The sequence below is a fragment of the Podarcis muralis genome, chromosome 16, assembly GCF_964188315.1.
Source record: "Podarcis muralis chromosome 16, rPodMur119.hap1.1, whole genome shotgun sequence".
Taxonomy (NCBI): domain Eukaryota; kingdom Metazoa; phylum Chordata; class Lepidosauria; order Squamata; family Lacertidae; genus Podarcis; species Podarcis muralis.
Window position 1 is genome coordinate 37715514 of NC_135670.1, and position 27437 is coordinate 37742950.

A 27437-nucleotide genomic window follows, 5' to 3' on the forward strand; every position below is an offset into this window, starting at 1 on the left:
AAATCATTAAAAATGGGAGGGGCAAAGGGCCTGGGCATGCACCAAGGAGCAGTATGAGGTTGCCATGGTACCACATTGGGAAACACAGGTATAAGCTGTCCTGAGTGGCCATTTTGCTTAGAATATACATAGAACCCAAATGCTGTTGGCTGTGTCCCTAATACATTTCTCCTGCATTCAGAGTCAGAATGCAGAAAAGCAATGAGAGAAATATGCAGCATTATTATTATTATTATTATTATTATTATTATTATTATTATTATTACTACCACCCCACCCATCTGGCTAGGTTGGCCTAGCCACTGTGGGCAGCTTCCAACACATTAAAAAAAACACCAAACATTAAAATCTTTCCTATACAGGGCTGCCTTCAGACATCTTCTAAAAGTTGTATAGTTACTTATCTCCTTGGCATCTGATGGGAGGGTGTTCCATAGGGCAGGCGTCACTGCCCAGAAGGCCCTCTGCCTGGTTCCCTGCAACTTCACTTCTCGCAGTGAGGGAACCGCCAGAAGGCCCTCGGAGCTGGACCTCAGTTTCCGGGCTGAAGGATGGGGGTGGAGACGCTGCTTCAGGTATACTGGACCGAGGCCGTTTAGGGCTTTAAAGGCCAGCACCAACACTTTGAACATGTTCGGAAACGTACTGGGAGCCAGCGTAGATCCTTTAGGATCCGACGGCCACTCCCAGTCACCAGTCTGGCTGCCACATTCTGGAATGCTGATCGCAGGTGTGACTTTAAATGGAACTATGGGTGAAACACCAGGGCTTAGATGGAAACATGTTAAAAGCAGGCCGGGCTGGAAATAGACATCAGTGGTACTGGATGAATACCAATATTCCAGCATGCTGCAGAGCAGAGAGAGGGGGGGGGGGAAGCATGGTTACTCCATCCCTGCTGCTCAAAGTTGCCTTTGGCTCTTCTGCAACTGTCACCAAGCAGCAGCAGTTCCACCAAGCTCCCTGCACTGTTTCCATTCCAACTGGTTATTATAAGTTTAAACATTACAGTAGTGCCGGAGCTTGTTCCTTTCCTCCTCCATCCCCATTCCCTTTTCCTTTTATGTCATCTATTGTAGGTGGTTTTTCATTGATCTGTAACACTGCTTTTTTTGGCTAAAGGTTGGGATAAAACATATTATAAATAAATGAGCCCAATGCACTGTGCATATATCTCTAGTATGTTCTGGCTAAGTCTTCACCTGCCACCTTTAGAAAAGTCACCAATAAAAAGGGGGGAGGTGAAAAAAGGAGTAAGAGCAGTTAGAAATAAGTGATGCAGCAAGAGTAGTGAGTCCAGTAATATTCTTACAGGGCAGCACTGGGAAAACTATCCACATCGGGTTCTTTTCAACTGACCTTTACTCATCGTAGACCTCAGAAATGAATATTCATCCCTAATGTTTGCTCCTGCTCTGGAGGGTAGGACTTGAACAAATGGTTTCAAGATATAAGAAAGGAGATTCTGGCCAAACATCAGGAAAAACTTTCTGTCAGTAAGAGGTGTTAGAGAGTGGGACCGTCTCCTTTGGGAGGTTGTGGGCTCTCCTTCCTTGGAGCTTTTTAAGCAGAGGTTGGATGGTTACCTGTCATGGATGCTTTAGCTGAGATTCCTGCAATTTCAGGGCTTTGGACCAGATGACCCTGGGGTCTCTTCCAATTCTAGGATTCTATAATTCTAAGCCAACATTTTGCATCTGGCCATAGGTGATGGGCCAAGGTGTCTCTAGGAAGAGAAGAAAAGATATTGTGAGGGGAAATTTGTAGACTGCTTTATGTATACTACACCCTTTTTCTCTTTGTGGAAATCAAGGTGGTGGTATGTATTGTGTTCCCATCTTGCCTTTCATGAAAGGCAGAATTGCTGTATCACACGCCTCCCTGGGAAGTGTGGTCATCACTGTGTCTGTGCAAAAACAGCAACCACAAAGCGCCTCGCTATGACTAGCAAAGTGGCAATCACGATGACTGGAATTTATTGTCTACCACTGGAATGGGCTGTGATGTCCATTTAATTCTATGGAAGAAAGTTGAAAGCAGTTGCAGCCTAGCCGCCCCTGACTTCCTGTGAAGTGTGCCTCCTACAGGAGAGGAAGGTGCACTACACCAGCAACCAAGGGTGAATAAAGCAAACTGGCAATTTATGCATATAGATTTACAAATTGCTGATTGGGAGTTGATGCCAAAATAGAGTGACCAGTTCAAGGCCAAGCAGTGAGTTTGCTTGAACTGTGGGTTCCCCCAGAACCAAATCTAATCCTCTGTCCACTGGATGACGCCAGCTCTTGAATGTGTAAGCTGTTACATCGACTGTGTATCTCACTTCTCAATAATCCGAAGTGCCTGCTTTATGACACGCACTTTGGCTGTTCCTTACAACAACCTTGTGAGGCGAGTCCATGACAGTTCTCATTTTACTAGTGGGAAAGCAGAGACTGAGAGGTGAGAACATGCCATGTGTAGGACTAGGATTTGAACCCACAACCCCACTAGTGCTGAGTTCATTTGTAGAAACCTTTAACAAATGTTAACCACCGCATCTGGCGACAATAGCGACTGAGGAAGCAGCAATATGGTTTCTTCATGATAGTAATAGAATTAGTAATGTATTTTTATAAATTCTAATCTCGATGCTTGAGGTTTGCTTGCGCTTTTTCTAAGAAGAACCAAAGCCCCTTCGCTCCCCCCCTTTATTATTGTTGTTAAATGTATTTGCTTCAAGGGCTGCTTAGTCTGCTGCAGAGTACAATGCTGGGGAGAGCCCAGCCACTCAACATTGTGATTTGCTCTGAGACCTATATTCACATCCATGGGTGGGGGGTGGAATAAGCATTTGCAGATGCTAGGCAGTTTTGTGTCATGGGCCCTCGGTCTTTTAAGTAGATACCAGTCCCCCTGATATTTAGGAACACAGAGGGTGGGGCGCTGCCAAAGCTTCACTCTTCCCCAAAATCTGAGGTCCTTTCCGTTTTTCCTCTGAAATGAGTCACCTCTGCACAGCACCCTTCTCTGCTGTGTGAGTGAGTGTGAGAGAGGGAGAATGAATGATATCACAACATGAGCGGTACTATGCGGTACAGAAGGGGAAAAACTCAGCACCCCAAGGGATCCACTTTTGACGGCATCCCTGCATTTGAATATAACGGGAGTCTTCCTGGATCAGATCAAAGTGGCATCCTGTTTCCCACAAGGGCTAGCCAAATGCCTCCGGAAAAGCCCACACGTAAAGACAGTCATCCCCACTCACTTGTCCCCAGTGCCTGACACTGAGAGGTATACTGTCTCTGATGCTGGATGTTCTGCCTCGCTACCGTGGCTGATAATAATTAATAGACCTCTGCTGCTCTTCCGTGAAATTGCCTAGTCGTCTTTCAACGCCAGTGGACGCCACCACAACCTGTTGGGGCAAATTCCGTCTATTAAGGATGTGTTGTGGGAAGAGGCACCTTCCGACATGTACTTCAGTTCTCATTCTGTTGGCAGTGTGTGCATGTGGCTGTGCAAAAACGGGAGGTAACTCCTGGGTCATCTAGCAACATACACATTCTCAACTTGAATCCTCTGGAGACTAACATGTGCACCACCATTTCTATGCTTAGAAAGGGGAAGAGTAATATATCAAATTAAAGTTATATTTTGTGTGTGTGTGTGTGTGTGTGTGTGTGTGTGTTGGGGGTGGGAAAGAATCCATGGTGAGGATTCCACCCTCCCCTTTCATCCCCCTTCCTCTCCCCCCTCTCCCCTCCCAGGAAGGTGTAAAATTAGTGAACCACAAAATGAAGCGCTAGCTCCCGGAAGGCAGGCCAGGCTGCTCATTGTGTATGCAGAAGGCATCCATCTCTCTCAGCTCCCGCCCTCTCTTCCTCTCCTCCCGCTCCTGCAAAGGCCACTTGTGCTCTCGATAAGATGATAACAGGCTTGAGGAGCAGCAAACTTCCCTGTCTCCCAGATTGACCGATGTTTTCCCTTTTTGCTTTCAGGTGCAAGCCAAGTTCCGTTACCCTTTCTACTATGAGATGTGTTGGTATGTTCTGGAGAGATACGTGTTTTGCGTGACCCAGCGCTCCCACCTCAGCAAAGAGTATCTGAAAGAATCAATGTTAATTGGTGAGTGAATTCTTTTGCAGCTAATAATCAGAGTGAACAGGCAGGGAGATGGAACGGCACCCTTCCTTTTTGCTTCTGTGCACAAACGGGTCGAAAATCATAACGGTGAAGAACTGTGGAGATTGAACTGAATTATTCTATCATTTCCTAAAGGAGCGAGTGTGTGGCTTGAACCTCAGGCGTTTTATCCAGCACACCAAGTTCCCCCAGGAAATGATATTTCTCAAGGTCTCCTGCGAGCAAGCGAAAAAAAACATTCAGATATGTATACTCTTGTGTTTCTGCAGGGTTTGAATCCTCCCCAAGAAATGAGGGTTAACTGGGTGCCGTTGACACATGGGAGCAGGAGGGTTAGGGTGGCATCCCAGGGCACACCCCTAAATTCTGCACAAAGGAAGTACATTTTTCAGCACTTGGAATAAATTATGTAGATAGTTCAACTTTGCATGCTTAATTTGCATAGCATATAGCCAGTTTATACACTTTGCAGAATTACGTGGTAGAGCTTTTCATAGACTGGATCAAATGAGGCTGCAGTTTTGGGTGGGTGAGCAGTGGTAGTCTGTGGGAGAAAGCTGAATGCCCTTCTTGGCCACATAGGGTGGGCTTGCAATTAGCTGTGGAGCTTGCAATTAGCTGTGGAGCATAGGCAGCTGTCTTACGCCCGATTTGTCCACCTAGCCCAGAGTTGTCCCATGTAGACTGGTAACACCTCTCTAGTGATAAAAGCAGATATCTCTACCACTAAAGGTAAAGGTAAAGGGACCCCTGACCATTAGGTCCAGTTGTGGCCGATTCTGGGGTTGCGGCTGAGGGAGCCGGCGTTTGTCCACAGACAGCTTTCCGCGTCATGTGGCCAGCATGACTAAGCCGCTTCTGGCGAACCAGAGCAGCGCACGGAAACGCCGTTTACCTTCCTGCCGGAGCAGTACCTATTTATCTACTTGCACTTTACCGGCTACTAATCCTTTTAAACTGGAGATGGCATAGATTGAAGCATCTTCTTCAGACAGTGCTGGTATTTCACCACTGAGCTATGGTCCCTGGCAGAGGCAAGTATAGACCAGGCCTGCAAGGTGCATGCACCATTCGCAGAGAACAGTTATCAGTGCTCAGATGAGATGTAAATCGATGAGGTCATTCATTCCTTTTTTTCTCCTACTCCTTCCTGCTCTTCAGGAACTGTGGCACCACTGCCACCTAGTGACATCCTCCAGGATGGCAGGTCTCTTCCTTCCGTCAGCAATCATATGTGGAAGCCAAGTGGGGTAGTGTGACCATCAACCTTGCATGCACCATCACTAGTGTGTGTGAAAGGCTGTCTTAAGTGCTCTCCAGTTTAAAACAAAACGCCTGCCAGGTGCACAGAAAAATAGCCTAGCCTAGTCAAGAGCCACTGTGGCATAGTAATAGAGTGTTGGTCTAGGATCTGGGAGAGTAGGATTTGAATCCCCACTCAGCCATGAAGCTCACTGGGTGACCTTGGGCCAGTCACCATCTCTTAGCCTAAGCTACCTCACAGGTGGTTTGTGGGGATGAAATGGGGAGGAGGAGAACTATGTTCACCACCTTGAGATCCTTGGAAGATAAAAGATGGTATATAAATGTAGTAAATAAATAACCATACTAGTGATGGTCTAGGGACTGTCCTTGGCTATCGCCTTTGAGCTGCCAAGGCCAGCTTTCTGTGCAACTGAGTCCTACCTTCAGGGCGTTAAAAATTCTTCTTATCTGTCTCAGATACAACAAGGAAACGCAGCTTAGACAGCTTCTCATCGGATTCCTGGGTAGACATGGATGACGAATCGTGTGATGTCCACACCCGGGAAGAGAAGGATGACTGTCTGGAAAAAATCCCCAAGGCCTTGGCGGACGGATCGTCTTCTCCCAACAGTATACATTCAGAAGGGAAGGAGGTTTCAGGGAGGAAGGAAAAATCTACAGCCACCCGCTTCCTCAAAAGGACTTTGTCCAATGAGTCGGAAGAAAGTGTAAAATCTACACCGGCAGACTATCCCAAAACTCCCACGGGCTCCCCAGCTACAGAGGTCTCGGCGAAATGGACTCACCTGACAGAGTTTGAACTGAAGGGTTTGAAAGCCCTTGTGGAAAAACTTGAATCCCTTCCGGAGAATAAGAAATGTATACCTGAAGGCATCGAGGATCCTCAGTCTCTGCTGGAGGATATGAAGGTGTGTAGATGTTTTGCTTCTAAAAATGGTAAGCTCTGTGATGTCAGGAGGCTGTCCAAATAGCCTGTAGTTGGGAATCCATCTCGAGAATGGGCCCTGATTTCTGTGCACTTCACATACCTTACATAGAAAACCCACAAGGAAGAAGAATGTGTTTGGTGTAGTCATGTGGTGAGTAGTCTGCTTAGCTTTGTAAAGAGTGAATAGCTTGTCTCTTGGAGCAAGAAAGGAAGGGCTATTTCAGAACCCAGTGAGGGCCTATCCTACTGATCTTCACATCCAGAAGCAACAATTCCCTGTATGTAGCCATAGCTTCAACAGTTTTCTGCTTCTCTTCTTTCTAGTCCATCTCTGTGTGGTGGACAGAAGCCACCTGGGAAAGAGTGAAGTGGAGTGGAACATCTTCTGTTAATGTTCTCACAGAAAAAGCACTTCATTTGTGGGGGTTAAGAAGCTGCCACTATTTTGGCTGCTTCAACAGCTCCTGCACATAGACCAAAACCAGGAGTAAAGCACATTAAAAGGAGCTGAATGACAAAAAGAAGGGAAGTCTCTGGCTTTGTGCCCTGAGAGCAGGGGGTGGGGAGACACACACAACACTATGGGACTCCTTTCCACTTGAGTGGAATCCTCAAAGCCTCTGGCTGGGGGTGGGAGACCTGCTTTAGACACAACTTGGTTCTTTTAGCAAATACTATATGTATCTAAGAGTTTAGCTTTTCGAGGTCTTATCTTCATGAGTTATGGGTACTGGGAGAGCTCTTAACTGCATATCTCAGCCTTGAAAATTAGTCTGCAAAAGTTAAGAACCCACAGAACTGGCTTGTTGCCTGTCTGCTTCTGCATTGCCATGTGACATTACAATGATGACCGGGGAGCCACATGTATGCAGCCACATGTATGACAGAAGAAAGGTGGGATATAAATTTAAGAAAAATAGGGTGAAGAGAGCGGGAGAGAGATGGAATTGACCCTTCTTCAATTTGCCAAATACTTATCTTGCCTGGTTAGTATCCTGAAGGTAATTCTTACTCCTCATAGGCAGTGCTATTTTTCTAGAAAAATAGGTGCCAGAACTCACATGAACGCCTCCCTGGTTCTCTTAGAATGGCAATGGCACCCATTGAGAGGTGCCGAAAGTGAGTTCCAGCGAGTTCCCCCTGACAATAGCCCTGCTCATAGGTGATCAGACAAGATAAAATGAGTTACGTCAGGGGAACAAAGAATAAATGTGGGCAGCAGTAGTCATTAGGTTTCATTTACATATTGGGTAAGGATATGTGAGAGGCTTCGTTAGGTTTTGGGAGAGGTCATTCCAGAAGCTTCAAAGAAGGGGTGAGCTTTGAGATGAGGTGGTGGACTCAGCCAGCATCAGGTGATGCTGTTTGGGGCTGTCCTTAGGGATGCTGGGAATTGTAGTCCAGCCCCACCTAGAGGGCCTTGGCTTCCCATCCTTGGCCCTAGGAGTGTGTGGAACATGATCCAGGTGAGAGGGGCCTGGGCAATGTTGCTTAGTTTTGAACTGTTGGAAACTGTACCACTGCAGATCTCACAAGGTGGGTCAGGGTTGGCTCTTCAAATGCTCCCACCCATCAGAATCTCTCTGCACACATGAGCTTTAAGCACTGGAGGTAGGTATCCTTCTCTCACCTCACTTAGCTAAATGACTAATAACTAATGTGGATTCGTATATTGCTATCAATATATGTGGCATCTTAGGTAAAGGTAAAGGTACCCCTGCCCGTACGGGCCAGTCTTGACAGACTCTGGGGTTGTGCGCCCATCTCACTTAAGAGGCCAGGGGCCAGCGCTGTCCGGAGACACTTCCAGGTCACGAGGCCAGCGTGACAAAGCTGCATCTGGCGAGCCAGCACAGCACACGGAAACGCTGTTTACCTTCCCGCCAGTAAGCGGTCCCTATTTATCTACTTGCACCTGGGGGTGCTTTCGAACTGCTAGGTTGGCAGGCGCTGGGACCAAGCAACAGGAGCGCACCCCGCCGCGGGGATTCGAACCGCCGACCTTTCGATCGGCAAGCTCTAGGTGCTGAGGCTTTTACCCACAGTGCCACCCGCGTCCCTCTTGTGTGGCATTTTACAGAGCACCAAAAAGAAGACAGGTCCCTGCCCCAAGGACCTTACAGAAAATGTGGGTTTTGATGAGGGATATGCAAGGGTAGGATAGAGAAAAAGAGGCACCAGGAAGGAGTTTTATTAACCTTTCCTGCGGACTATCAGTAACGGCAGTGTTTGAGACAGGATGTTGTGAATTGCAACACAACCCCTACCTTGATTCTTTCTCTGTTGGGGACAAGGAACTGAATCCTTTAGATGTGTTAACTGTTTGTGTACGTGGAGATTTTAAACAGCAAAGCAGGCACCATGCAATGAGCGATTTCCCCATTGTGTGGTGCGTTCTCTTATGGAACTGTATCACATCCCCCCAGCCCGGGTGTTTAAATACAGTAAGAAAACACTTAATGAGGCACTACTACCAGTTGCTCTTAAAACACTTTTAAATTTGATTTAGAAACTCATGATAGGTGTAGGAAACTGAGGTTTTGTAGTGATTAGGGGCAGGTGGACGCTGCATGAAGCTGATTCAGCTGTAATAATTTTCAGGGTGGCGCTGTGGGCTAAACCATAGAGCCTAGGAGTTGCTGATCAGAAGGTCGGCGGTTCGAATCCCCGCAACGGGGTGAGCTCCTGTTGCTCGGTCCCTGCTCCTGCCAACCTGGCAGTTCAAAAGCACGTCAAAGTACAAGTAGATAAATAGGGACCACTCTGGTGGGAAGGTAAACGGCGTTTCCATGCGCTGCTCTAGTTTGCCAGAAGTAGCTTAGTCATGCTGGCCACATGACCTGGAAGCTGTACGCCGGCTCCCTCGGCCAATAAAGCGAGATGAGTGGCGCAACCCCAGAGTCGGTCACGACTGGACCTAACTGTCAGGGGTCCCTTTACCTTTACTAGCTGTGTGTTAGTCTGTTGCAGTAGAAATTACAACGTGTCTTGTGGCACCTTAAAAGACTGACCAATTTATTAAGGCATAAGCTATCATAGATTACTAGAGTCCACTCTTGCTTCTGACAGATTGTTGTCCACTAAAGCTAATGCCTTAACGAATTTGTTAATCTTCATTGAGTAAGTTCTGTTTGCCTTGATGTTAGGCACTTACGCTGAATGCTAGAAAACGTGGGTTGTGTCTGTGAAAACGAGCTCTGCTGCATGAAGAAGTGTCTCTCGTCTGTTTAATTGCCCATGTCCTATTTTCCCCAGACAGTATCAATGTTGGTTGCTGCAGTGTAAAGAAGATTGAAGGATGTGGGGTTGGAATTCTCACAATGTGCTTTTTGTGTTCATATCAAGATCCCTTTCCCTGCCTCCATTCTTTCCCGATCTCCTATCAGCACAATCCTCTACATGTCTGCTGATCATCATTAATAGTGCTTGCTGCTAGGAAAATGAACATTATTTATAAAGATATATTTGAAAAAATAAATTCGAGAGGGGTGGCTGTATATTAATCTCTTGCAGCAAAACTAATGAAGACTTATGGCACAGCACCTTAGAGACTGAACACACTTTCATAAACCGTAGTCTCCGTCAACAAGAAATTTACAAGTAAAAAACCTGTTATAGTCAGGTTTATTATAAAGTAATTTAAAGAAATCTTAAGTTGATTTAATGACAGGACTGGAAGTTGATTACCTGGTTGGTCAGTGAGAATCTGCACATGTATTATTTGCAGATAATAGGTATATGGGACCGCCTCTCCTGCTATGCCCCATGGAGGACCTTAAGGTATATAGCAACACCCTAGAGGTCCCGGGCCCTAAGGAAGTTAGGTTAGCCTCAACCAGAGCCAGGGCCTTTTCAGCACTGGCTCCGGCCTGGTGGAACGCTCTGCCTCATGAGACCAGGGCCCCGCGGGATCTGATTTCTTTCCGCGGGGCCTGTAAGACAGAGTTGCTCCACCTGGCCTTTGGCTCAGAATCAGTTTGATTCCCTCCCCCTCTTTCTTTTTCCTTTCTCCTCCTGTGAAAAGGCTGCATCCTAATGTTTTGATGTTGTATCTTAATCTTTTAAATTGTATTTTAATCAACTTGTTTTTATTATTGGTTGTTAGCCTCCCTGAGCGCGGTCTTGGCTGGGGAGGGCAGGGTATAAATAAAATTATTATTATTATTATTATTATTATTATTATTATTATTATTATTATTACATTTGAGAAAAATACCAGCTTTAAAGCAGCCTTCCCCAGCTTGGTGCCTGCCAGAAGCTTTGGAGTGTTAGTTTGGTCTAATGGGAGTTTGGGGGAAGACTGTTCTAAAGGAAAAGGCATACTTTGTTAAAAGTAAGGAGCCATACAATTGCTCCAGTTAAAAATGACTGTTTCAGCAATTTAACCCCCCTCTGCTTCTTAGGTTGTAATAAGGCATTCGTTGTATCATTCCTGAAAGCTTCCTGAATGATCTCCACCTTACATCCACAAAATGAGAATTGCGAGGTGAAACTTCCACATCTTTATTTCCAAGCTTCAAAGCAGAAAATAACATTTAACCTTTTCACTACATTTTTCTGATTTTCTTCCCTTTGGCAAGTCATGGTGTGACAGGTCTTTGCGCACACAGCCCTTAATTACCCTCTTTTCTTTTTGAAACAGAACATCCTGAAGGAGCATGCAGACGATGACCAAAATCTTGCCATTTCTGGGGTCCCAGTGGTATCGTGGCCTAAGAAAAACGCAAAGGTAGGGTGTTTGGAGCTGAACTTGTCTAAAAATAGCCATTTCCATGCCTTTTTCTCTCCCCAAACTTTGACACTTCTTGGTAGGAGCCTGGCCAGTAAGTAGTTACTCACCTGGGTAAACACTCAAGCCTTGTAGCTAGCTGGACAGCACTGCTGGTTTCTATCAGGCATCACTTTCCAGGCTGCAGCATTTATTGGTAGTTGAAGAACACACAAGGTAGCGTCATATCCAGATCACCATTCTATAGCAAAAGGGCATGAGAGGACTGCGTCTATTAAGGAGCACTTTCCCAAGGGGTTAGCACAGAGCTTTTCAACCTTTTTAAGTCCATGGCTCCCTTGACCTACTACTCCTGCAGCACCTATGGGGCTCAGGAGCTCAGTTATGTCACCCCTTGCCTGCAGAGCTGGCAGCCTCTCGCCCTTTTTCAAACACCCTCCCTTGTCGAGTGTTCCCTCAGCCTCCTCTCCCCTCCTCTCCCATTAGGAGTCCAGGCAGCCACTGCTGCCATTCTTGGTATCTGATCTGCTCCCCCTGCCCCAAAGAGAGGTGCCACCTCAAACTGCCCCACAGGGGCCTGGGAAGCACCCCCTGGCTAGCCCCAGAGGCACCATTAGCCTGGGGAATTTGTAGCCATGGCTGCTGCAACAAACAGCCACACAAGCCTTTGGGAGGCAGAGACTTGAGAGGGCATCAGAGGAGGGAGGGAAGGAAAGAGGGACAGGCCAGTATTGCCCATGGCACCCCTGACCATACTCAAAGGAACCACAGGGTGCCATAGCACACTGGTTGAAAACCACTGAGTTAGCGGGTTGCATCAAAAACAACAGAGTACCATATGGTGCCTCTACAAATCTCACTGCGACACAAGCTTTTGTGGAGTGGGAACTGGTTCATCTGATGTCTGAAGTGTAATGCTCAGTTGGCAGGTACTGGAAAAAATGTAGACGTTAAATGGCAATCAAACTTAAAAAGTACAATCTCTGACAATTCAGTTAGAGTTAAAATGTAAGCAAGCTAAGAATCCACAGCAGCAGTAATAGGTGATAACCCAGTCATTTTAGCATTGCTGAGTTAAATGGGACAGGAAACCATTTTCTCTCTTCAGACCTACATTTAGTCAAGGTCAGGAATGCTCAGATTATATTATCACCAATCCCTGCCATCGTGAAGGATCACAAAAGTAACTTAGTTGGTGAAGGTTCAGGCATTCTGATACTGAGTTGATGCTGGGTGAGGTGTCAGGGAGCAGGGATGTGAGAGTCATTTGACAATATGAGCAATGAATGAGCAAAGGGGTTCCTGGTTATTAGAAGTTAGTTTGTGTTCCTTCTAAATTTGTTCCAGTATTATGTTAGTGGCCCGCTGATGAGAGAACATGGGCCCCACATTCCTTAGGGGGTGCTTCCTCGTCAGGCTATGTAAAAGCTTATTAAATCAACTGATTTTGAGAGGATTTTGCTTTAAAACAATGTCATTGAACTTTGGTCGAATGACATTGAACTAAATTAGATTTTAAACCTTTGATTTAGGTGCGTATAGGCCAACTTTTTACGTTGTTCATCAGTTTCAGCTGACTGGATCACATCCACACCATACATTCAAACACTTGGCTTTCCCCAAAGAATCTGCTCACAGAGCTACAGTTCTGAGCACCCTTAAGAAACTGCAGTTCCCAAGACTCTTGCAGGAAGTCATGTGGTTTAAATGTGATCCTGTTGGTTTGTACAACACAAACAGATCATTTAAAAATTAAGTGCAACTGACAGAATAATTTTGGGCCAAGGGAGATGCTGAGGAACCATAATTTTCAAATGGGTAAGTGGGAAGGGTGTAGCTTAATGATTTTGTGGGTTACTCTCAAGGAGAATCATGCCAAAGAAATTTTTGTTGGGGTGCCTCGTCTGGTTTTCCCATAACCGTTTCCACCCACTCGCTGACCACACTCCGTGTGTAAGCTGCCACAAAGAGTTGCTTTTCAGAGAAGAGCTAGCCATTCCTTCTGCCATGGGTTGTAAAAACTGGAGGAAGTTGTTGGGGGGGGCAGGTGTTGTTGAGGATATCAGTAAATCTGTTCAAGAGGCAGGATACACCTTGCTCATTAAGGAGCAGGGCTTGCTCCCACTTCTTCCTCTCTCATAAGAGAATCGGTGCCGACCAAAAGGTTCAAGCAGAGGAGACTCTGCCATGACCATGGCTGCCTGCTTGCTTAATTTCAGGAAAATAAGGCCAGCTTAAGTGGAAAGTGCATGCAGAGCACAGCAGCTAAGTGTGAGAAGTTTGCGCCAGAAAAATGCTAGTCCAACTCTCACCTCAGTCACACAAACATACTTGAGTGGCTTCTGATCGGTTACTGTTTTCTTAGCCTAAATATGCTGCAATACAGGGCTAACGGTGGCCTATCTTACAAAGGGTTATGAGGCTTAAAATATTTGAAGTGCTGTGAATGTAGATTGTAGGGCCCTCAGGGCAGAGACTGGCCCTTTTATCTCTTTCCTTATAGGTTTTTAAGCTGAGGTTGGATGGCCATCTGTCCTGTATGATGTTGAGATCCCTGCATTGGAGCGGGTTGAGCTAGATAACCCTTGGGGTACCTTCAAACTTTACAATGATTCTGTGATTCTGCTGGTTGACTGAAAAGTAAGCCTGGCTAAGCTTGATGGGGGTTACTCTGAAGTAAGTGTACTGTTGTTGGTTTTTGTTTTTAAGCACAGATAAAGCTAATACGGACACGGGTGGTGCTGTGGGTTAAACCACAGAGCCTAGGACTTGCCGATCAGAAGGTCGGCGGTTCGAATCCCCGCAACGGGGTGAGCTCCCGTTGCTCGGTCCCTGCTCCTGCCAACCTAGCAGTTCGAAAGCACGTCAAAGTGCAAGTAGATAAATAGGTACCGCTCCAGCGGGAAGGTAAACGGCGTTTCTGTGTGCTGCTCTGGTTCGCCAGAAGCGGCTTAGTCATGCTGGCCACATGACCTGGAAGCTGTACGCCGGCTCCCTCGGCCAGTAAAGCGAGATGAGCAGCGCAACCCCAGAGTCGGTCACAACTGGACCTAATGTTCAGGGGTCCCTTTACCTTTACAGCTAATTTGTTGTTGTTGTTTAGTCGTTTAGTCGTGTCTGACTCTTTGTGACCCCATGGACCAGAGCACGCCAGGCACTTCTGTCTTCCACTGCCTCCCGCAGTTTGGTCAAACTCATGCTGGTAACCTCGAAAACACTATCCAACCATCTCGTCCTCTGTCGTCCCCTTCTCCTTGTGCCCTCCATCTTTCCCAGCATCAGGGTCTTTTCCAGGGAGTCTTCTCTTCTCATGAGGTGGCCAAAGTCTTGGAGCCTCAGCTTCACGATCTGTCCTTCCAGTGAGCACTCAGGGCTGATTTCCTTAAGAATGGATGTGTTTGATCTTCTTGCAGTCCATGGGACTCTCAAGAGTCTTCTCCAGCACCATAATTCAAAAGCATCAATTCTTCGGCGATCAGCCTTCTTTATGGTCCAGCTCTCACTTCCATACATCACTACTGGGAAAACCATGGCTTTAACTATACGGACCTTTGTTGGCAAGGTGACGTCTCTACTTCTCAAGATGCTGTCTAGGTTTGTCATTGCTTTCCTCCCAAGAAGCAGGCGTCTCTTAATTTCTTGGCTGCTGTCACCATCTGCAGTGATCATGGAGCCCAAGAAAGTAAAATCTCTCACTTCCTCCATTTCTTCCCCTTCTATTTGCCAGGAGGTGATGGGACCAGTGGCCATGATCTTCTTTTTTTTGATGTTGAGCTTCAGACCATATTTTGCGCTCTCCTGCACTCACTTACATAGCAGAAGTCTTACCAACTTATTATTAGATTGCCCCCCACCCCACCCCCCAAAAAGACCATGTGCTCAGGAAAAGTTCTTTTAAAAATATTTATTTCCATCAAATGAAATACTGCTGCTTCCAATTGTTCTGCAAACCATCTAGAGGGGAAACATGCTTTAAAAACCCAGGAAAGATGAGGAGGAAGCTTGGGGTGGAGGAACAGTGCAGCTTCAGGAGGGTTTTTTTTTGGGGGGGGGGTTGTCCACCTAAAATGAAGTCCTATTGACCCCCAGAGAAGATGCGAGCCTCCCCCCTCTCCCTGTCAGCCAATGGCGAGGCTCCCCCCCTCGAGCCCCGGCCTCCTCGGCTTGCCATTGGCCCGGCCCGCGGGGGCCCGCCCCTTCCTGGTTCGGCCTCATGCATATGCATGAGTTCCCTCCCTCCGTGTGGCGAGCGAGCGAGAGGCGAGGCGAGCCGAGTGGCGGCGGCGGCGGCTCCCCGCCATGCCCGCCCCCCGCCCCTCCTGCTGCCTGGGCCCGCCATGAGAGGAGGATGGCCATGTCGGTGAGCCCCGACGAGGACGACTACGACTCGGAGCGGGAGCCCGAGCACGACCAGGTCGGAGGGGGGGGGGCTTCTCAAAGGCAAAGTTTGAAGGGGGGGGAGGGGGCTTTCCAAGAAGGCCGAGTGTCCCTCAGTGCAAGGCGCAAGGGGGGGGGAGGGAGAGACAATGTAGCCCCAGAGAAGCCCGGCCTGCATCCCCCCCGCCCCTCCCTCGCCAGGAAGGAAGCCTCCAAACGGGGAGGGGGCGGGGAGCATCCCTCCTTGTGTCAGCAGAAAGCAAACGGGGGGGGGGGGGGCGGGGGCTGGCTTTTGTGCTCCCAGAAAGGGCTCCTCGGGGAACTTCATCTTGCCCCCTTGTCGAAAGAAAGGAGAGGAAGTCAGAAAGAGGTGTATTTAAACCCAGGCTCCCATTGTTGGCGTGGCTTTGAAATTGACATTTTATGCAGCCTTTTGCTAATCCAAAGGTTTGTTGATTGAGCTATTGGGGGGGGGGGGAGGACGGAGATCCCAGGTGCTGTTTTCTATGGATGAGCTGCGCCTATGGGGAGGGTGAATGGATCTGAGCTGCTCCATATAATAGGGCTTCCATTCAGCGCTGGGACTAATCCTGTCCCAAGTGCTGGCTTTGCTCCGCTCTCTCCAGTTTACAAAACAGCAGCTTGTGGCACTTTAAAAGTTAACAAATGTTTTTGTGGCATGAAGTTTTGCAGGCTACAAGCCTCCTGCTTCTGAGTCCATCATATTAAGGGAGTGAACCCAGGAACAAGGCACATTGAACATAGTTGGGTTTGCTTATGATTAAACATGCATAGGCTGAGCACAGTGTACCTTGCTGCCTTATTCACATTTATGCATAAGCAAGTTGCACTGATTTCAGCAAACTTTACTCTCTGGCAAGGATTGCTGCCCATTTACTTGGACAGCCTGATCTTATGCATGGTCTGTACTTCTCTGCACATTTTCTGAGGAACAAGGCACTCTGAACACAGTGGAGTTTGCTTCCAAATAAACCTGCTGTAACATGTACTCAGGCCCAGAAATTCTCACATCACTGTAAACGTCTTTTAAATTGTCACAGGACCTGCTGTTGTGTATTGAAGACTAATGGCATATGGCCTTGAACAATTTTGAATTGCTCTGCATTTATGTAATTTACCACACCTATTAACAACAGTTCTCAGTGTGGCTTACCACACATATTAATTGATATAAGACCAGTGCTAAAATAAAAAAGAAAAACAAAGTAAAATAGAAATAATATATTCAGTCGCTTCAGCAAAAAGCCACCAAATGCCCTGGCAATTAACAAGGTTTCTACTTTGCAGCTAAACACCATTAAGGTGGGTGTCGGGCAAATGAGTGTTTCAGGGATTTCAAGAGAGTTTTAGGGATGAGAATCTGTCACTGGTAACCACAAAGTTCTAGGTCTCAAGTGAATAATGTAAGCAGTCAGGTAGCCAGGGTTTATGTGCTGATTGACAGCTGGAATTGGAAGTGAGTGTTACTGTTGTGTAATTTTTAGAAACATAGAAGATCAGGCCCTCTGTGCAGTGGACGGATTTGACACACTTAATAAACTGGTTAGAAGACTTTCCTTTGTTCTATATCATCATCGTCATCTGCTTCAAATGTGTTGTGAAATTGTATAGATCTTCTTGAACTCCCCAAAATGCAACGTCTTTGTAAACAAGTCTTTTTAATAGCAAAATAACTTCTAAATTGTTGCTTCAGATGGTCATGAGAGTGGGGATGAAAAATGAACTGATCATTAAATAACCCAGATCATGTGTTATAGGGGGTTTATTTTGCTCCATTGTAGACCTACTTCAGAAATATGAAAGAAGCACAGGGGCTGCTGTGTGTGTGTGTGTGTGTGTGCGCATGCACACACATAGGCACTTTCAGACACTTCAGGCATTGCAGGAGATTGGACTAGAGGGCCCTGGGTGTCTCTTCCAACTCTACAATTCTAATTCACACATGACATTTTCAGACCTACATTTAAAAGAGTAAAGTGAAGGGAAACCTTTGCTTGCAAATCTGCATTGTGTATACTGTGGAGTCAGACCATAGGTCTGGCTAATTCAGTGCTGTCCAGAGTGTCTGATGGGGGCCTCTCCCAGCCCTACCTGGGAGATGGAGCCCATGCAAAGCATCTGCTCTCCCACTGAGCTATGGCCGCTGCCTTTCTTTCTTACGTGCTGCAGTTGCTTACCCAATGCACAGTCAGTAGCAGTCATAGTCAGCTACTGTGCAATGTATGAACAGGCTGCTCTTATGCTGTGTTAACATAGGTTTTACATTTTTCTTTTTTTCCTTCCTGCTGGGCGCCACTGCTCCAATTCTGTTTGTTGCCTTGAGTAATGGTCTGTGGTAGTTACCTTGCTTCTGTAACAATGATGAGTCGCAGTTTTAAAATAACTGCCTGGGGCTTCCCTGAAAGAGGAACATTCTTTCACTTAATAAAATGTAAAATGAAACTTGTAACAACTTCTACTTTAATGGCTCATTTTATGTTGTGTACCCAAAAATGCAATTTTGTGCATGTTTACTCAGAAGTAAGTCCCTCTGTGTTCAGTGGTGCTTACTTCCAAGTAAGTGTGTCTTGAATAGAAGTTTTGATCTAAATAATAAAGAGCCCCGTAACACCTTTAACCTGGGGTCCACTTCATCAGAAGCAAGTATAATCCTCATCTGGCAGGTATTTGGGGAGAATGTTGGAAGTTAAATGGCAGCAGAATGCTAAAAATATGGCCTGACAATTCTGTTGGAGCTCAGTAAGAAAGGTGACCCTTCCCAACAGTTGTAACTGGTGATGCCTTTAGAATCAGTCGCCTACCAGGATATCAACTTGGCTTAGGATTGCTGTAAAAGGAAATTCCAGTGTGAAATTGCTGAATTACATTTTCCAAGAAATTCAGTTTGGATGGAGATGATGGCTTCCTCTTCCATTACAGGTGTTAATTTACCTAGCAATGGTAAGATGTTTGGGCCATCACCAATTACTGCCATTGTGAAAGGTCACTGTTTTAATGTTGCCTGCATTTAGCTGTGGCTGTGTTGTCACAGACCATCGATTCCACGAAAGCTTAAGCCAGACTTCACATGGTTTTCCCTCCTGGAAATAGGAGTCTCTAAATGTCCGTTGTTGGCCTATATGATGTCTAGTGTCTTTTGTGTCAGACTGGCACTGGGTGCTTAGACGCATGGCCTAACCTACCTTGCAGGGATGTGGTGACAATAAAAGTGGGCAGAGAGGAATGGAAGCTGCTCTGGGTGATTTTGAGAAAAGGTTGGATAAACGATGTAGTAAATAAAAGAGGTGTAGAATCACGAACCATAGTTTGCATGATGTGAGCGTGATTTTACCCACTTCACTAAAGGATTCTATGAGTATTGAAAAGTCCTCTCACCCCACAGTGATGCTTTACTCTCCCAATTAACAATTAAAGGCTTGGGCAAGCAAAAAATAGTCTGGTGCTTAAGCAAAGATGGTGCCGGGAGTCCTTTCACAAACAGGGAGCCACCCCTGAGAAGGCCTGTCTTTGTGCTGCTGCCACTCTCTGCACCTCCCTTGAAAGAGGCATGCGGATAAGGGCCTTGGTATGATAAGGTTCATATGGGAAGAGGTGGCCCCTGAAATATTGAGCCCCTGAGCTGCATAAAACGTTATAGGTCAAAACCAGCACTTTGAGTTGAGCTGGGAAATTAATTGGTAGCCTGCGCAGTGATGCCAATTTAGTGTTGTAAATTCATACTGCCTTATTCCGGTCAGCAATCTGGCTGCTGAATTCTGCACTAGCTGCAGTTTCCAAGCAGTCTTCAAAGGCTGTCCCAGGTAGAGCACGTTGTAGAAATCTAACCTAGCGGTTACCAGAAAGTAAACATCAGAAGATAGGGCCACCAGTCTAAGCTGGTGAAAGATACTCTGGGCCACCATTGCCATTTGTGCCTTGTGTGACAGTAATAGACCCAGAAGTACCCCCAGGCAGCAGAGCACCTCCTTCAGGGGAAGTGTAACACCCTTCTGAACAAGCTGAACCTCACCTGCCTCGGCTAGGGAACCACTTGCTAAGAGCGCCTCTGCCTTACCTAAATTAAGCTTTAGTTCATTGGCTCCCATCCAGTCCATTACCAGTGCCAGGCCCCAGTCTAGCACATCCATTGATACGTGTGCAGACATAAAGGAGAAGCAGAGCTATTTTTCATCCACATACCGCTGACAATGTACCCCAAGATGCTGGATGACCCCACTCAGTGGTTTCATGTTAACAGCATAGGGGGTAAAATTGCCCCCTGTGAGGCCCCTGAACAACTCTCCCCAAGCTCCACTATTAGGGAGTGGGCATCCCGGAAGGAGTACACTCCAGAGGGATTCTGGAAGCTGCTGAGAGATCAAGGGGAATCCGAGGGAAACACTTCCCAATTTCTCTCCCGACAAAGATAGTCATGCAGGGTAACCAAAGCAATTTCCAGGCCCAAACTTGACCCAAATCTTAATTTAAATGGCCAGCACTGGTGGGCCTTGGCAGGGTTTGAGGACCCCAGAAAATTCTGAAGGATGCCTTGTTCTGGTGTAACTGGCCTTAAGTAAGCCAGTTCCTTGCAGCCTCTGTCCCTGTATCTGCAAACTAGGGATAATGATTAGAATATGATTATCCTTGCTCAAAAGGTAAGGATTGAGAAATAGGGTATGGGAAATACTTGGAACGTTGCTGTTTAAACATTGCTGTTGCTTGCCATTCCCAGAACCGGGCCGTCGGGAGACCCAAAGGAAAATTGGGCCCTGCCTCAGCCGTGAAGCTCGCGGCGAATCGGACAACTGCAGGAGCACGGAGGAGGAGGACGCGATGTCGCAAGTGCGAGGCCTGCCTGCGCACAGAGTGTGGCGAGTGTCACTTCTGCAAGGACATGAAGAAGTTTGGTGGGCCTGGCAGGATGAAGCAGTCGTGCATTATGAGGCAGTGCATTGCGGTAAGCCTATTGCCTGATCGTCTTGTGCAGTGATTGAGAATCACCTTTAGGTGACAAGCCTGGAAATGTTCTGGCAAAATTGGTGCTCACAGACCACAAATGATGAAGTTAGGAGGTAGGCTAGTACAAGTGCAGGCAAATAATAATAATAATAATAATAATAATAATAATAATAATAATAATAAAAATTTTACATAATAAAAATTTAATAAACATTTACAGATTTTTAAAAAGTGCTAGAAACAGGGGAAAAACAATAGTTAAAAAACAATTAAATAGTGATAGAACTATCCTTATCTATTAAAACCATACAAATAACAACAATTAAAATGCACCACACCAGCCCTTTCATTAGAAGCAATCAGTTCCCAAAACCTCTTGGAACAAAAAAGTCTTCACCTGCTGGCAGGACGACAAGGAGGAGGAAGCCAGTCTGCCTTCTTCAGGGAGGGGTTCCAAAGTCTGGGAGCAGTCACCAAGAAGGCCCTCTCCCACATCCCCACCAAGTGTGCCTCTTCAGGTGGCCCAGGGCAGGTTCATATGGGAAAAGGTGGACCCTCAGTTAGCCTGGACCTAAGCTGTATAAAAGCTTTATAGGTCACAAGGAGCATTTTGAATTGTGCTGGGAAACAGACCAGTAGCCATTGGAGCTGTTGTAGCAAGTGAGTTATGTGCTCATATATTTATTATTATAATTTATTGCATTTTAACATTTTTTTTAAAAAAAACTGCTTTCCTAACGTGTCTGAGTTTGCACTGAGTGTCATTTTGTAGAACTTGAATTTCCTCACTGGAGAAAGGCAGAGAGCTGTTACCAGGATTTCTAGGTCTCTTGATTGCAAAGCATAGGAACGTAGGAAGCTGCCACAGAGCTTGATCCATATGGCTCAGCTCTGTCTACCCTGACTAGCAGTGTCTAACTTGGAGATGCCAGGGATTGAACTGGGGGCCTCCTGCATGCAAAACAGGTGCTCTACCCCTGAACTGCAGCCCCTTCCCCTTAAATGTGCTCCATTGAACAGAGCAATGGCGTTACACCTCTGGGTACAAATTCCGTTCAACCATGGACTCTCTGGATCGACTTGTCCTGTGTTGCTCCTCTATGAAACCATCACAATAATAGCTTTCCCCTTGCTTATTAGGATAGCGGGGTGGGCTGGGGGTCTGGTTAAATGAGAGATTGCACCGAAAGCAATGTTTCTCAAACTTGGTTCCCCAGCTGGACTACAAGTCCCATCATCCCTAGCTCGCAGGACTAGTGGTCAGGGATGATGGGAGTACCTGGTTTTCAACATCACGATATATCACCAGCTACAGTAAAAACAGTGATATGCTGATATATCACAATGTCCGAAATGTATCTCGGCTGCTTCTTCCTCCCCACGTACAATTCTCTATCCCTGCTAAAGAGCACAATCTTGCTGGGAAAATCTCCTGGGCGTTTGTTGGGGGCTGTCTTGAGGAGACAAGTGCCTGTTCATATCAGTGGCGCTTGCCCAAGGGTGAGTTCCAGTGGCTCCTTCGAAGCAATATCACGACTGTTGTGCAACTTTGCCTTATCTTTGTGTTCTTTTCTTCTTGAATAATCCCAGTCTTTAAAGCTACTTGTGTCTCTAGTGAGGTATTTCAGTCCATGTTCCATTATCTGATGTAGGATTTTATTCATGTGAATTACCTTCTAAAAGCATCTGCTTTTTAGAACTCTCCAAGCTGCAGAATCGGCTTACAGAAAAGGGGTGATTTATAATCCTTTCTTTTAATCATTATTGCTTTTCCACTGACAGCGCCTTTGTTTCTTTTTCTCCCCCCTCCCTTTTGTCATAAGACTTGTAACAGATTGCAGCAGCCCATGTTTGCACTTGTGTCTCCATAATGTAAGGGCAATTAATTAAGTGACCTTCAGCACCTGAGTTGCTGGGCACAGGGATGTTGCAGAAAGCAGAAGAAATGTAGAGTCTTGTGCAAAACCTGGCAGTGGTCACATCTCTGAATGCTAGGAATCCTTAACTGACATCCTTGGATTATAACTAAGGCTGCAACCTTGAATTAATTTTACAGCATAGTCTTATACATGCCCACTCAGAAGAAAGTCTCATTGAACTTCCTGGGGCTTATTCCCAGGTAAGGGGTTATAGGATTGCAGGCTAAAAAGATCTCCCCTATTAAAAATAATATTTATTAAAACTGCAAATGCTACCCACTGTCCGAAAATAGGCCATTCTAATCTGAGTGGTCTATTTTCATAATCTTAAAGAATGAAAGTAAATTGTATTATGCTGGTCAATGCTTTGTTACACTTTCGTGTATAGGCAACCCCCTGTTTACACACCTTGAATATGTGTGTGACCATGTATATACATGCATCGTGCAGAATGTGGAAGTGACCTGGAAATGTCATAAAGACATCACTAAAAGGGTGGAGTGTTTGCAGGTCTTTTCAATTATATGTGATTTCACCAACGCTTGCAGTGTCTTGGAGTGTAACCCCTGCGTAAACTGGGTGCTACCTGTACTTTAAAAAATGATAACTTTAGAAAGAGAGGCATTATCACCCTCTTCCCCACCAAAGGAGGCATGCCTCTTCAGGTATATTGCTTAATTCACTGGCTCATATTTCTGCAATTAAAAGAGCTGGTGTGGTGTAGCAGACTGTGGAACTAGGACCAGGGAAGCCCACTTTAGGATCCCTTCATGGAGTGATCTTGGGCCAGACACTGTCTCCCAGCCTAACAGGGTTGTTGTGAGGATAAGTTGGGGTGAATGGGAGAAGGAGAATCGTGCCTGCACCCTTAAACTCTGGAGGGAAGGTGGCATACGAACGTAGTTAACACACCTAATTATAGCCTGTGCTTTCCAGTTAGATTATGTCTTTAGAAAGCTATATCTTAGATTTCTTTTAAAAACCTAGAGCCATAAGAATACATTTTTAAAATAACTGAACAATATTTATTTTTATTTGAACGATTTATATACTGCTTAACTACCATCTTCTCTAACCAGTGTACAGAAAAAATACAATTTGGAAAAGGTAATCATACTTCAGTTAAAATGTCTGCTAAAGTAAGAAAGAAAAAAATCTTCAGTAGGCACTGGAATATATATGAAACAATCTTAAAACCATCTAAAAAAAGTTTGTACCATCCAATAATATTGGTAGAGCTGAGCTTTTATATGCCACATATTAATAGAGTGCCTGTCTTGGCTGTAGCTGCAAAGGCAGCCCTTTTGGGTGGGTCAGTATTAGCATCACCAGAAGGGAGCTGAGGCCGAGAGGGGATGGCTTGCCAAAGGCAAACTAGCAAGCTTGCAGCCGAGCAACTGTGCTATTGGCTGCCACACCAGCGCTCAATGAATTATTTTTAAACCGCTTTTATGTAAAACAGTCAAAGTGACTTACAAGGGACAAACAGATGGAAGAGAAAACCAGGTGAAACAAAATACTAAAGTGGTAGCATTAAATATTCATATTGAAATGACAAATGAAGAGCAGCAGACATAAAGTTCCTTAAAACCAACAGATCGGTCTGAAATGCTTTGAAACATGAGCGCAAGATGATCACCAATACAGGCAATGATTGAAGTTTCCAAACTTCCACAGGTGACACATTTGCAGCAGGTTAACTATTATGGGACATGGGTGGCGCTGTGGTCTAAACCACTGAGTCTAGGGCTTGCTGATCAGAAGGTCAGCGGTTTGAATCCCCGCAACAGGGTGAGCTCCTGTTGTTCGGTCCCTGCTCCTGCCCACCTAGCAGTTCGAAAGCTCGTCAAAGTGCAAGTAGATAAATAGGTACCGCTCTGGCGGGAAGCTAAATGGCGTTTCCGTGCGCTGCTCTGGTTCGCCAGAAGTGGCTTAGTCATGCTGGCCACATGACCCGGAAAAACTGTCTGCGGACAAACGTTGGCTCCCTCAGCCAGTAAAGCGAGATGAGCGCTGCCACCCCAGAGTCATTCGCGACTGGACAACTGTCAGGGGTCCTTTACCTTTATAACTATTATTTTATTATCTATTGAATTTGTTCATTGCTTTATCTTGCCCAGGGCAACCCAAAGCAACTCACAAGTGGACAGATAGACCAAATTCCCTCCTAGATACATTAAAACCAAGAGAAAAAGATAAATATATATAAAACATCCGCCTACTTCTAAAAGGCCATAGACACTTAGAGGCCAATGGACTGGTCACAGAGGAACATTTTCACCAGGTGCCTAAAGAATTGTAACGGAGGCACCAGGCGAGCCTCCCTGGGGAGAACATTCCACAAACGGGAGCCACTGCAGAAAAGGCCCGTTCTCATGTCACTACCCTCCAGACCTCTCATGGGAGAGGCCCACAAAGAAGGGCCTCATGCAAGATTATAAATATAAATATAACCTCGGACGGATGGTCAGGACAGGGAGAAAGAAAATAATAACCAGATGCAGATAAATTAATAATCTCAATACTTGAAACTTGGCAGAGGTAATAAAATAATAATAGTAAAACATAATGATGATAATAATAATAATAAGATCCTAGGCGGGGAATCCGGGTGACGACACTGATGTCATTGCTCTCTCGATAAATTTGGCAACCTTCTCTGTTGTCGAGCTGTTCTGGTCGGCTAGGAGTGAGAACAGTTTGGCTTCACAAGAGTGGCCCGGGATGGCAGATAGGAGCGGCGTGATGGTCTCGTCCCTGAGATCTTTATATAGGGAGCAAGACAAGAGAACGTGTGACACAGTCTCTACATAGCCAGCTCCACAGGGGCAGAGCCGGTTCTCAAATGAAATTTTTTTGTTATCTACCTTCAAGAACAGCTGAGGGTAGCATATTTAATCTGGCCAGTGTAAAGGCCCGCCTGAGTTTTGGAATGGTTAAGGTAGACAAATACGGTGCCTGAAAATCAAAGTGGGAGGGGGGCAGATAAGCGTACCAAGCACTAAATTTCTTAATATAGGCCTGGAATAATCTACCAGAGAAAAGGCCACCGCCCATGGGACAGAGGGCCATTATTGAATGATAATCCAGTTTTTACCTAGGGTTTTAATAGGTCATAAGATTCTATGGTATCTATATTTGTAATGTATTTTTGTCGGTGTTTGTTCTTTAATGCTATGGCCTGTCGGCTACGCAGATAAAGTCTATTGATTGATTGAAGGGCCTCATGGGATAATCACAGGGACCAGGTCAGTTCCTATGGGGAGAGGTGGTCCTTGAGCTTTTTTAAGAGCTCACTTAATGGTTTTGGCCTTTAGAACATACTATGGCAACAGGTTTCATAGACTGGAAGTCCCTCCCTCCTTGCCTTCCTCTGCCAGCAGGTGAAGACATTCATGTTCCAACAGGATTGGGGTAATGAAGGGGCTGGTGTCATGCTGTTTTTATTTTAATGATTGGTATGGCTTTCATAGATTTTATATGTGTGTGTAGTTTTACTTTGAGCAATGATTAATTGATTTTTAATTATTTTTCTATGCTTTTTCTGATTTTCATTTTTATATCTAAGCCGCCTTGTGCCCCATTAAGGAAAAAGGCGGGGTGTAAATAAACATAACAATACTTAACTGTTGTATGTGTGAAGAAGCCCTTCTGTTTTCGCTTGCTTTAAACTGCCCTCCAGGACTGGAGTGATCTCTCTTTTATTGATTGACAGTCAGCTCTCAGTTCTTGAGATCTTTCCTCCAGGATGTCCATTGCCTTGGCAAGGGCAGACGCAAGAGGCAGGGTACATCAGTTGGGACCCCTAGCTCGGGCTACAGAATCATAGAACTGTATAAGCTTAGAGTTGGAATTGGAAGGGACCCATGGGTCATCTAGTCCAGCCCCCTACAATGCAGGAAGAACTGCCTTTCTAACAGTTGCTTTCCAGAACAGCCAACTTTAAGTTGCTCAGAACACTGGCCCAACACAGAGCCTAAGTGAGCCCCACACCACCCCAGCTCTGAGCTGGAAGCCAGGCTATGGGGGCTAGTTTTTGCAACAGCAGAATCTCCCACCTCAGCAGGAGGCACAGAGGTTGGCATGTTTTCCTGGTCTCATTTCAGAGGTTGGGGACAAGGCCCTGCCCCACCCCAGATTTGCCAGCCCCTGTTCCTCTGTGTGTGATGTTACGATAACGCCTTGGCGGACATAGAATCACAGAATCGGAAAGACGTTGGGTTTCTCAGACCTTTAGAAGAACCAGCCACTAAAAGTGCTGCGAGCCGAGAGGATGGGGAGGTTTCACAGGTGTCTGTGCTGATAGCTTGCTGCCTGTTTCCTGATCTCTGCTCCTTTCCTCCTGTTTGTGCGTGTTTAGCCGGTGCTGCCCCACACGGCTGTGTGCCTGGTGTGTGGGGAAGCAGGGAAAGAAGATACGGTGGAGGAGGAGGAGGGCAAGTTCAACCTCATGCTTATGGAGTGTTCCATCTGCAATGAAATCATACACCCAGGATGCCTCAAGGTAAGGGCTCTCTGAGGTGGGGTCCAGAAGCTGCCTCAAAACAGGCCTTGCCTCACTGTTCCATTTGTCATGTTCTTCGCAAAATGACTGAGCACAGCTCCGTAGCCATGCGTGGCAGCAAGGTCGGCCCAAGGCTCTTTGTTGCCTGAAGCCAGTAGCGCTCAGGGGAAGCCAGATTACCCTCCTGCTTCTGCAATCCTGAGCCAACAGCAAAAAGCAGAATTCTGAATACACAAGTAATGGATAGAATTGTCTGCCACAAGATGTGGTGGGCACAGATTCTTGGATCTGATGCCTGAAAACATTAAAGGGGAAAATGGCACGTCAGCAGGCCCAGACCCAGACAGGCAGGTTTATGGCAGGGTTCTGGGCCAGCCTACCTGTAATTACGCTTGCTTGTAATTACCCCCATATGATGAATGCCTGGAACGTCACTGCAAGGTGGTGGTGCAAATTAGTTTGCCATTCAGACGGGGGTATAAAGAATAAAATTGTTATTATTTGTTAGGCACAAGGAAGGATTTCCCAGTTAGATTTCTTGGATCTGTTGTATGCTCCAACCCTCCCTTTCTAGCCTACTTTGCTGCCACATACACCCGGACAACACCATTACTGGCCCCAACAACATCA

General features: G+C 46.0%; 1 protein-coding gene across 8 annotated transcripts in view; it reads left to right on the forward strand.

The window, feature by feature from the left end:
• KDM2B (lysine demethylase 2B) overlaps positions 1-27437 on the forward strand; it is an 88344-nt gene that overhangs the window by 49459 nt on the left and 11448 nt on the right. For 7 of the 8 annotated variants that reach the window (XM_028709290.2, XM_077920834.1, XM_028709292.2 and 4 more), the window contains 5 exons: positions 3981-4107; positions 5848-6299; positions 10962-11048; positions 20158-20382; positions 26664-26807. In XM_028709290.2, coding sequence (XP_028565123.2) covers positions 3981-4107; positions 5848-6299; positions 10962-11048; positions 20158-20382; positions 26664-26807 — 1035 coding nt within the window. Of the gene's footprint in view, positions 1-3980; positions 4108-5847; positions 6300-10961; positions 11049-15296; positions 15463-20157; positions 20383-26663; positions 26808-27437 lie in introns of those variants that run through there. The other variant, XM_077920835.1, reaches the window with a different exon arrangement.